The 12,213-nt window shown below is 44.2% G+C and overlaps 1 protein-coding gene across 2 annotated transcripts in view; it reads left to right on the top strand.

Annotated features, from left to right (window-relative positions):
• The window catches only part of LOC127005665 (cell adhesion molecule DSCAML1-like), a 67,891-nt gene extending 55,690 nt beyond the window's left edge, over nt 1-12,201 (top strand). For both annotated transcript variants that reach the window (XM_050874753.1, XM_050874752.1), the window contains 4 exons: nt 1,497-1,619; nt 2,203-2,449; nt 2,924-3,018; nt 7,862-12,201. In XM_050874753.1, coding sequence (XP_050730710.1) covers nt 1,497-1,619; nt 2,203-2,449; nt 2,924-3,018; nt 7,862-7,941 — 545 coding nt within the window. In that variant the 3' untranslated portion in view covers nt 7,942-12,201. The remainder of the gene's footprint in view (nt 1-1,496; nt 1,620-2,202; nt 2,450-2,923; nt 3,019-7,861) is intronic.
• The last annotated feature ends 12 nt before the right edge of the window (nt 12,202-12,213 follow it).

The raw sequence follows: 12,213 nt of genomic DNA, 5'->3' as shown, positions 1-12,213 counted from the left end.
CCACACTCTCCATTAACCTGTCCGCTGCGATTGACAGATTTCGCCTTCACTCGTAACCTGGTAACATATGCTCCCAGGTCTTTCTCTGCCTCTGTGGTGGATAGTGGAGTGTTTCCCATATGGTATTGGTATGCTGGGTATCCCCTCCCATGGTGCAGGACTTTACATTTTTCTTCATTGAGTTGTAGCAGCCACTTTTTGTTCCACTCCTGTAGCTTGGTGATGTCTTCTTGTAGGAAATCCACAGTCAAGGGGTTAAGGAAGATGACTCACCTGTAATATAAGATGAATTTTGTATGTGTTATGCCTTCTGGCCCCACATTCTTCCTTCTTTCGCCGGAGCAGGACTTTGTGAGCTAAAACTGACTAACAAACACTGGAGTACTAAAAAAACACATGCAACCTTCCTATGAATAATCTTAAATGTCTTCTGACCTCACGTTCTTTCTTCTTTCGCTGGAGCATGATTAACAAACACTGGAATAGTAAAAAATAACATGCAACCTTCCTATGAATAATCGTAACTGAATATGATGGGAATAGAAAAAAGCAAGTATATAAAAGTTTACAAAGACAAATGCACCCCAAAAAAGTTACCCTATATACATTTTTTTCTCTTTCCTTCATTTTCTCCTTTTTCTCGCACTTTCGTTTCTTTTTTTCTTCGTTTTTGCAGCTTTTGTATATTTTTTGTCTTTTGCCTGTTAGCTGCCTCCCTCACTAAAGAAAATACCACCTGGCTAATGAAGAACAAGAAAATAGCCATCATCTTTCCACATAGACTAAGACAACAGGAATTGGTTAACCTCTTTCCCACATATTACCGCATAGCAAGACAACCAACAACTTTCTTCCCACGTAACATAATTGACCAAGGAGACAGTCATCAATCTATTAACCTGACATAATTGACCAAGGAGACAGTCATCAATCTATTAACCTGACATAATTAACCAAGAAAACAGTCATCAACCCTCTCCCGAAATTGACCTATCTTTCGGCCACTCCTCTAACTCTTTTTAGGAGCAGTGAGTAGCGGGCTTTTTTTTCTTTTCATATTTGTTTCCTTTTTTTTATGCCCTTGAACTGACTCCTTTGCTGTAAAAAATAAAATAAAATGACATGATTGACCAAGGAGACAGTCATCAACCTATTAACCCATCCGCTGCGATTGGCACGGATTTGGCTTTCACTGGTAGCCTGGTAACATAAACTCCCAGGTCTTTCTCTGCCTCTGTGGTGGATAGTGGAGTGTTTCCCATGTGGTATTGGTATGCTGGATTCCCCTCCCAAGGTACATGACTTTATACTTTTCTTCACTGAATTGTAGCAGCCACTTTTTGATCCATTCCTGTAGCTTGGTGATGTCTTCTTGTAGGAAATCCACAGTCAAGGGGCTAACCTGACATAATTTGCTAAAAAGACAGTCATCAACCTCAATCTATCAACCTTCTCTCCACTGTCCTCCACCACACACCCGCTCCCCTCCTCTGCAGGTGTGGTGACGAGCAGCGAGGTCACCACAGAATCCGACACGCCCGCCGAGCCTGACCTGGTGTCCTTCTGCGCCTCGCTGGGCAACAACCGAGCCCTGCGTGTCCCGGCCCTCTTCAAGCAAGGTCAGTCAGGGTCAGAGAGGGGCTATTATTTTGTGTTTTGTGGTTATTTTAGGGGGATGATTTTTTTATTTATTTATTTATTTATTTTTTTTTTATTTATTTATTTTTTTTTTTTTATTATTATTATTTTTTTTTATATATATACAACTCATTTGGTCATATTTTGCATTTTGTGGGCTTTCTTTTCTTATCTTTTATATTTTTAACACTTTTTTCCTATTGTTTTGCATCATGTGGGTATTCTTGGTATAGATATTTTGCATTTAACACCCACCACCTTATTGTTTTCCATTTTTGTGGCTACTATGATGTTTCCTTTCCTATTTATGTATCTATATATGTATATCACTCAATCTGTGTAGTTATGTATTTTTTGTCATTCCATATATTTGTCTTTCTGTATGTCACACTATTTAAACCTTTATCTCTTGTCTTGGTCAGAATATCTGTATTTTTTTTTATCAGTATTTTATCTCCCTGTACATCACTCCATCTCTGAACCTTCACCTGTCAGCCTCAGCGTAACACCCTTCACAATGTTCCTCATAAGAGTTGAGCTCATTTTCCTCCTCCGCCGCCGCAGACGGTGACTACCAGACCGTGGCGGACATGGTCGGTGGTGGCCGCTCCCGAACCGAGTCAACCACCAGCCACGAGGAGAGCTCAGATGAGGCGAGGACAGCATCGTCGCATCGCAGGTCCCGCGCCCAGGAATTGCAGGCCAGGCAGGGTCACCGGCCCTCCCGCGGCGACCCGGACTACAGCTACGCCAGGCCAGTGAAGAAGCAGTGCCCTCCTCCGCCGCCTCTCTCATCCACGGAAAGCAACAGGTAGTGGTCGTCGAATGTTCTGAAGATGAATTTACTTCTGCACTGAAGGCCCGGGCTCAATCTCTGGCCCTCAGTGGTGTACATTTCGAGATTTTTCACTGTTATTGCCACTTCTCAAGTTTACCAGTCCTTCATGATGTTCAGGTGTTGAGTATGATAAACAGATCAAGTTCCTTCAGTCTCTTCCCTCTTCTAATTTACCATTCGCTCATCACATTCATGCCCTTTCCTCCAGCCAAACATAGTCCCTTAAAGTTTTCTTCTAATCTAACTTAACTTCTTGTAATTTCTTCTCTAACTCCTAACTTCTGAGTATGTTGAGGTCAGCCAGATTGTCCCCTCAGTCTTCTAACTCTTCTTCTAATTTAACTCTTCTAAGTTCTTTTCTTGTAACTTTTAATAATCTTCTAACAGTCTTCCATATAACCCTCTCCTAACTTTACCATTTGCTCATCACATTCCATCCCTCCCCAGCGCTGAGTACGGCGAGGGCAGCCAGACCACTTACAGCCGCCGCCACACACTGGAGTTCTCCGAGGCCGAGTGTGACCACCCCTCCATCAAGCAAGGTGAGGGTGCCGGCAGGTTGTGGATGGATGGGTGCATGACAGTCACCCCCCAGTAATATGTGTCTTTGCTGTGAATACTTATAATGAGTTAGATGGATGAATGGATGGTTGGTTCAGGAAGCAGATAGGATTCATGGGTTTACAGATAAGGCAGTGGATGAGATTGAATTGAGCATATAGTAAATAGTTGAAGCCAATATGATTGAGACCGTGGGCTTTGGGTTATAACTATAGCCATTTATCGAGAGCTTCAGGGAGTGGCTACATCCGTCCGCTGCTCAACAAAAGTTATACGTCTTCTGAACATCATATCTGTTCTATGCTAGCACGCTCGGCTCACAACCAAGAGAGCCCGGGTTCGATTCCTGGGCGGAGTGGAAAATTTTGGGTGACTTTTCCAATACCCTACGCCCCTGTCCACCCAGCAGTGAATGGGTACCAGGTATTAATCGGGGGTTGTGTCCCGTCTCCTTGGATCTGTTCCCTCCTCCTATAATTCCTTCCCCTTCTGTCTCTCTCCGGCATATGACCAAAGATGTTGCGCCAACTAAACGAAACTTTCCAAACTTATCTATCTCCTCTGTGCTGCATTCTAGACAATTTCAGTTTCTTTCATCATGAAGAGGAAGGATTGGGGGTGAGAAAACACTAAACATAATTGTATTTGTATTTGAAATTATCACACAGGGCACTGAAGCAAACACTCACTGTTCCAAAACCCATCAACAACCCGGGAAGACCACAATCACTTTATAACTCAAAGCCTAGAAGTTGAAATGGAGGTTAGATGAAGTTATGGAATGGGAAGGGAGCTGGTGAATCGTGCACTCTCTGGAACTGCCTTCATTTTAACCTGGTAGCTGTGGGGATCATGTTTCTTAAAGGCCCCTCCTAGCAAGAAAAATGAGAAAAAAATCATCACTCACGCAAACCATTTCATAATATAAATCAACGCATTTGTGATCAGTTTTTGCATCATCTATTTTGGGGGTTTATATCATGGCAAAAATATGGCCCATCGCTGGTACACTGTAAGGCCACAAATTTGGCCCGTTGCTGCTACCGGGTTAAACTTACTCTATATGTAACTTTACCTCCATTTGAAACTTCACCTCCGTTTGAAACATTACTCCTAATCCCAATGATGGAGTGGATGGATGGATAGATGATGGAATACTCTATGCATGGTACTAGTCATTGTCAGTGTAACCCTTCCCTGAGTGCTAGTCCTGAGCCCCTTGTCCAGTCCCTCGCTGCCCTGTGGATGCCCGCCATACCCATCCCTCCCATGTGAAGCAAAACTTTCATACCCTTGCATATTGTTATTACGATTTTTATTATGCATTTTTAACTTTTTATAGATGTATGGTTTTAACTCGGATATCATGTTTGGCGCCTTATGACCACTAGTTCCGGCGCCATAAATATTATAGCCCAATACATCAATCAGTCAGCTTCATAGCAGTGCACCTGGAGCCATGGTATAGGAGAGAGTGGCCTCCTTCATCACCGGCACCACGTTATCAAAAGAGCCGTACAAAATTAAAATTGATGCTGATCCAATGGTGCTTTTTTGTGCTCCAGGTACTTCTTCGAGATCCTGACAATACCTGGAGCAAAAAACACTAATGTATCAGCATCAACTTAGATTTTGTGCCATTCTTTTAATCCGAGAACGTCGGCAGACCCTTTTCAGGGCTTTCACGAGTCGTGGCTGTGGTACGGTGGACCCTAAAAGGGCTTGCCATAAAACACCTAATTCGAGCTAATTGTAGGCGGTGGTGGCATAGTGCAGCCCACCATGAATGCCCTGGGTCATTGTGGTGGGTGAGTGATCCTGAGGTGGGCTTTTTCATCATAGGTGGTGCTGTAAGGTCATGGCATACTGAATTAGCTATCCATACAGTCAAATTCTCTATAGTAGACAACAAGCGACTCTCGGCTAGATGCCACGCGTCACGAGACTATTTATTTTGTAACAAACACCACCCAAAAAGAGTGGCGTTTGAGTGAATGCAAATATTTTTTACGGCTTTATGGTTATGAGAGTACTCTGATGTACGTTCCATGCTCTTTTCTTAGTCTCAAAATGCAGTGTAATTTTGTCGTTTCTCGGCCACTTCTCGGCTTTCCCATAGCCGAAGCCCACGGGTTAATAGTATGGTGTCTGTGATGAAGGTGGCCACATATTTTATGGCTCTGAGTGCACCAGAAGCAGAGGTACGGCCCTGCCCTCAGACACCACTTCCTACACACTGCAGCTTGAGGAGGCCTAGTAGATAACACTACACATTATCATGAGGAATATGATGGACAGGAATATAGAATTGTCCTCCACCAAGCAGCTTCCACACTTTGTTCCACTAACCTGGACATTAAAGTCTATTGAAAGTTCAAGAAAGTGGCTGATTGAAATAAAAAGGAAAACCGTAAACTATTCTTCAGAGTTTTGCAACTACTCTTCTGTGTAGATTTATTGAGAGAAAAAGTTGCTTGTATACAGATTTGATTTCTCTGAGCAGTATGAAGAAATGGCTATGGACCGGCAACAGTGGAGGAGGCTCATAGCCCGTCCAACCCCACCATAGGGAATAAATAGACGTTAAACGATGATGACGAGCAGTATGACTTTCTTGGGAATCATTCCAACAAGACCATCGCTGATACAAGATTATAAACTTAGGAGATATATATAACCATTGTCTGTTCTAATTAGTTCAGCGCTACAAGAGTAAACATAAAACACTTCATCTTCCTTCATCTTTTCAGCATGTACATTACTATTGATGTTAAGTGTTACTAATGTCTGTTCACTTAAGTCTGACCCAAGCTAACAACATAAACCTAAGCGTGTTCGTAAGCACAGTGCAGATTAGCAGAAAGTGCTGCGCGAGATAAACACAAACAGAGGTTAAAGAAATCAGCACTCAGCTTTCAAACACGCTTAGGTTTATGTTGTCAGCTTGGGTCGGACTTAAGTGAACAGACTATAGCAACATCTCATGTCTCTGTGTTGAGTAGGTGTGTTCCATGCCTTCCCTTTTCCTTCCCAAGACTAACACCCCTGCCTGGCCACCCCTCTCAGGAAGTCCTGGCCACCCCCAGGTGAGGGCGCCGTGAGGTGCTGCCTTTCACTGCAGGCTCTAGGCGCACCACAAGCAGAACTAGGCCAGGCTGACCTCGTGATTCTACTTCTAATTATTCACTTCCTGCATTTGTTTCACAGGCTTACAGTTATGCTGCACTTCCTCAGGTTTCTATAAGCCCTGCAGGAGCATGATCACCTCACCTCACTAAAAGTTCATAGTACCAGTATGGGTCAAGAGCTATTGTGATGTTATCTTTTATTTTTCTGAAATGTTTGTAGCAGTGTTGGGTGGTGACAATGTCCTGGGACACAGTCACTCAGCACAGTGCCGGGCCTTCTCACTGATTTGCATCTCTAGTGTTTTTTCTTGTTTGCCGCTGTGTGTGTGTGTGTGTGTAGTAGGATATTATTTTGTTCTGCTTCAACATTGATACTTTTCATATCCTGTGAGGATGGCTACTTTTTATTTATCTTTTGATGTCTGAACAAAGGCTTGCTGAGGGCAACCAAGCACTGGCTGCAGGCTGGTAGAAGGGACAGAGACATGCAGACAGTGTGATATGCTGTGATTTTCCCACTTGAATAATTTTGCTCATTCTGACTCTGCACACAATCTTTTAGTTAAAACTGTCTTGACACAGGATAGACTTGCTAGATGTTTGTGGAGAGAGACGGCTGTAGCACCTGCCAACTCTCCCACTCACACATCTTTGGCTTCACCGTCACACCCCTAAGGCAGCACCAGCACCGTAGATGCTAAGCTCTCGTGACAGTCTCTTGGTGCTTTTAGTCATACAAATTAATTCCCTCCCCCCCCATGAAGTGAAGTGACTTTTTTTTTTTTTTTTTTTTTTTCCACTGAAACTGCCCTTTTGTAGGCAGATTTTAGTTATAAAATTTGTATATCTATTCACTTGTTGGTTTTGGCTCCTTTACTGTTGAAGGAAAACATATTTATTCCCATACTTTCATTTGTTATTTGGTTTTGTGTCCCTCATTGTCAAAAACTAATATTTTAATCATTCTTTGGTTTAGTCTTCCCATTAAAAAACAACAATATATCTAGTTCAGTTACTGGTTCTGTTTCTTTTAGTGCTGAGGGGCTTCATGGTGAAGTGGCTAGCCCACTCGGCTCACAACCGAGAGAGCCCGGGTTCGATTCCTGGGTGGAGTGGAAAAATTTGGGGGCTTTTCCGATACCCTACGCCCCTGTCCACCTGAAATGCCAGAATTTTCCTCTTTACAACCCTCCCACACGACCTCTGCGTGTATCGAAACACACGAGAAATTAATCCAGACAAGGATAGGTTAGCCGGCACCGGGGATTGAACTCACGACCAGCGTAATGGGAGAGCTACTCCTTTACCAGTCGGCCAGAGAGGTACCCCACTGGCTAAGTGGGTTATGGGAGGCTCGCCCATCAGGCAAGTCGTGTCACTACACACCCAGCAGTGAATGGGTACCAGGTATTGATCAGGGGTTGTGTCCCATCTCCTGGGATCTGTTCCCTTCTATAATTCCTTCCCCTTCTGTCTCTCTCCGGCATATGACCACAGATGTTGCACCGACTAAACAAAACTTTCCAACTTTCCTTTAGTGTTAAAAATAAACTTTCTTCACCGATAAGAATAAACCATCACAGTGAACAGGATCCCTTGATGACACCAGCCACACAGACAACCACACACACACACCATTAAAGCTCCTGCCCCATACACAGCTTTCCCTAACCCGACCTTCCTCTCATCCATGCAGGAGTGGAGCCTCTGGAGCAGCTGATGGTGGACCTGGAACTGGAGAAGATGGTGATCGAGGCCAGCAAGACGGCCCTCTGACATTTCTAGAAGTGCTGAAGTCCATCTCCCAGCACCAGCACCAGCACCACCCTCTACTCATATTACTAGAGGTGTTGGGGGCTCTAAACCACCACCACCATCACCACCACTATGACATGTGCACACTGCTTTTTGTTACCTTTGATACACATATACACTCAACACTTACACACACACAAAGAAAATTCAGCTTCCATAGTACAGTAATAACGTCATCAGGCCTTCGTTGATTGCTGCTTTGGTCGCTTCCCCTCGAGGCTTCTTTGCTTTACTGACAGGAAGGTTTTGATGCTGCCAGGGCTTCGTCGCTGTGAGGTGGCCTGTGGTGATGTGCGATTGTTTATTTCCTGTGCAATTCCTTGGGTGGCTCATAGTTAAGTTAGAGGTGCGCACAGTTCACTTCACTAACCACTATTCCACAGAAGTCAATAATGGATCATGGTTAGGTTGAAGTTACGAATGCTTGGGTCAGCGCTGAAATCTGTCGAAAGGTTGGATTCACGGCCAGCTGGGTGGAGGTTTTGGCTTGTTGGGTTACCGAGTGTTGGTCGTGGCTCATACCATACTGGTGGACAGCCTGGGAACTTGTGGTGAGGTGTAGAGGGATAGGAACAGAGTGAGAGGTGAGGTTTTACCCAGAAGTGCTCGTAAGAACTGGTGGGCTAATGAGAGTTTTACATTGCTTTTGCCATACTAGAAGAGGACCTGGGTTCTTGTGGTGAGGTGTAGAGGAATAGGAACAGAGTGAGAGGTGAGGTTTTAAGTCCCAGAGATGCTCGTAAGAACTGGTGTCATGGTGGCTACTGGCTGGGTCGTGACTCAAGGCTTGTTTATAGGTGGGTCTTGGCCTACTCTGAGGGGCTGCAGCTCTACTACTCATCTTGAAAGGCTTGGCATGGGCTTACACTCGTCAGCCTTGTCCTCCAAACAGCAGCTCTCCGTTAAACCATAAGAAATTAAGAAAGCCAGGATATGATATTCTTTGGCTATGTGTTTGCACAAACCCTTTGACATGGAGGATATAAGACTATACAACCTCCCTGAGCCAAGATGTACTTCTGCTGGGTCACAGAAACACCAGGCTGGCGGCACACCTTGATACAGCTTCTCAGTTGGTGGTCTGTGTGCAGGCTTCTGCGTGTGAGTCAGTGTTATGTCCAAACTTCTCCTTTGAGTCTCATGCCTTGCTCATGACACTACATCTGAGGGACAGAAATACCAAACGTACACACCTTGACAGGGCTTCCCAAAAGGTGATCTGTGTGTTAATGTTTCAGAATCAATATTACATTCAAACTTTACTGGCTTTACCCTTGAAATAGTGGAAAGAACTTTGGGTGAGTTTATCTATGTATGCTACAGTAGTGTGGTGCAGCTGGAAGCTTTTGTCATCATTTTGAAGTTAGCAAAGAACTGAGTTAATGAAGTTGTCCTGCACACTGGCACTTGAGCATCATGCTAGTGGTTTGTGGAAGTCATCAAGCCGGACTAGTGCAGTAATTACAACTGGAAGGAAGAATTAACAAGGTGCAGTGGTTGTATGAAAATAAATGCCATCACCAAGGTTGTATGTGAAGACCAGTTACCAGACAAAGGAGCACACACACCCTTGGTGTGTGTGCTCCTTTGAAAGTGTGTCAAGGATGCACACATGGCTGTTCTGAATGACTGGCAGGTACTGCTGGTGCACCAGGGTGGCCGTGTGTGACGCCTGGACACCAGAGGCGGCTGTTAATGCTTGCAAGTACCAGGGGCAGATATCAATGCTTACCAGGCACATGAGTGTTTGTACACAATACCCAGGTGGCATTACAGGCCACCAGGTGTATACTAGGTGCTTATGTTACTGTTTACAAACTGCTGTGATGGGGTGTGTGTGCTGACCTGACAGTTATTGTTATGTAAATGCATCTGATACAGAGAAAGGTTTTATAGGATAACCGTGGACTAGGGACAAGGCAGGCAGGTCATTACCAGATACCTGAAGCTGTCACTCATGGCCACCAGTTACCAGGGGCCATGCACGAGAACCAGAGACTTTATAAAGGAGCAAACTTGTACTACCATGATACTACTCACTAGGGCAAGGGAAGGTACAGTTACTCATGAATGAAGTCACTCACCCTGAGTAAGAGGTCATGTAACTCAGCATACAGTGTTGATAGCAGTGCATCTGATGTCTCAAGTGGAGGTGGAGAGTGCTGGTGAGAAGTGTCGTTCAAAGCTTCGGATGGAGTTGTTGCTGGCGAGACACTCCTACAGTTTGAGGCACTAAGTGTAAAAGGGGCGACTAAACTAATTAAGGCTGTATTCTGTTTTTGGTGGCATTGGGCAGCCGCTGAATTCTTGCTGCGTCGTGTGGTGAAGCGAGTTAAGTAAAAAGCAACCTTGAAGCGGGTGATTCGTAAGCCTAAAGTTCCATGAATTTTCAATTAAACTCGGCTGGCATGGGGTGTGTAGAGTCTGGCGGTTGCTTCAAAACATACGCTTGAAACTATAAACATGACAGTCACCCATTTTTCACCATGCCACGGTTCACATGTGAGGCATTCGGAGAAGAGACATAAGGGACAGAGCTATTTTTTTCTAGGTTGCACTGGGAAAGGAGGTTACATATTGCTGGAAGAACAAAGAGACAGCAGGGGAAAAGTGGCCTTGTATATGGTGTACCGAGGATCACTTTCCCGTGGAGTTTGTATCCTGTTCTTCCTGGGATTTATAGTCTGCCTTTAACAGTGAAAACTAGGAAATAATGGCTTTGTCCCTTTCTCCTTCTCTGCTGGACGTCTCATTACACCTCATTCAGATATCCGGTACACTCTTACCAACACTGAATACTGCAAGTTACAAGACCTGTCACTCGGGGAATGTCTTATTTTGAGGGGCTGTCAGTGCATACATTACAGTGACTCGTGTAAATATATCAATGTAAACAAGACTACTATGAATTATATGTAATGAGCTTCTTTACTGAAATGTGATAAATATATAAAGGAAGGCTGAAGGAGGAGGAGAATTAATGATGTTGATTCTTATATTGTAAAGGCATTGATGTGGAGTTGGAGGAGGATGTTGACTCTTATGTATTGTAAAGGCATTGATGTGAGGTTATAAGTGTCTCAGGGTACTGGAGTGAGGAGGCGAGGGAGAACTAGACTAAGGTGAGTGGATTCGACAAGGAAGGTTTTGGAAGGTTGTTTACCATTCTTACATAACCGATGGATCTTTTTCGATGTGACGTACAGTTGCGAACGAAAGTATCGGTCCGACGTAACTCTAAACTCACTGGGACTTACTACGGGCTTCAGAGGCAGTGTTCTCTTGTTTTTCAGGAATAACTTTGTAAGAATGTGTTGGATTAAGTTCATATTTTATCCAATTGTTTCAGACCTCCCACTAATATTTGTCTGTCATTTATTAACCCTGTAGCTGCGGGGATCATGTTTCTAGAAGACCCCTCTAAGTGAGCAAAATGAGTAAAAATCATCACTTATCCAAACTATTTCATAACATATATCAACGCATTTGTGGTAAGTTTATGTACCATCTATTTTGGAGGGCAAAAATTTGGCCTGTCGCTGGTACACGGTAAAGCCACAAATTTGGCCCATCGCTGGTACATGGTAAAGCCACAAATTTGGCCCGTCACTGGTACACGGTAAAGCCACAAATTTGGCCCATCGCTGGTACACGGTAAATAATCAAGGCACCTCCCTTCTATACGTAACATAAAATTCCACGTCAGAGCTGTCCTCCAGCACGAACGTATTGTGATGTCACAGCGACAGGAGAACAGCTCTTTGGCGTGGAATTTTATGTTGCGTATATAAGGGAAGTGCCTTAATTATTCACTTTTGTTAATAAATGACAGACAAAAGTTAGTGGAGGGTCTAAAACAATCTCTGACAAAATATGAACCTAATCCAACACCTTGTTACAGTTAGTCCTGAAAAACAAGGGAACACAGCCTTTGAATCCCATAGCACATATCTACTTGTCTTTTTCTACATGGCAAGTTACTCTCATTCACTCTCCTCTCTCCCTCACCCTCCACTGTCCTTTCTCCCTTCCTCACCCTCCACTGTCCCCTCTCCCTTACCCTTCACTCTCTCCCTTCCTCTCCCCTCACTCTCCTTCCCTGCTAGTTCATCCCCCTCCTCCCCCTTCACTCTCCTCTCTCTCCACCCTCCTTTCTCCCTTTTTTCCCTCTAGTCTCTCCCTTCCTCATTCTGCACTCTTCTCACAACTTTTCCCCTATTAGATCATAGGGAG

This window comes from Eriocheir sinensis, chromosome 30, assembly GCF_024679095.1.
Source record: "Eriocheir sinensis breed Jianghai 21 chromosome 30, ASM2467909v1, whole genome shotgun sequence".
Taxonomy (NCBI): domain Eukaryota; kingdom Metazoa; phylum Arthropoda; class Malacostraca; order Decapoda; family Varunidae; genus Eriocheir; species Eriocheir sinensis.
The sequence above is the reverse complement of the archived record's forward strand: the minus strand, read 5'-3'. Positions and strand labels throughout refer to the sequence as shown.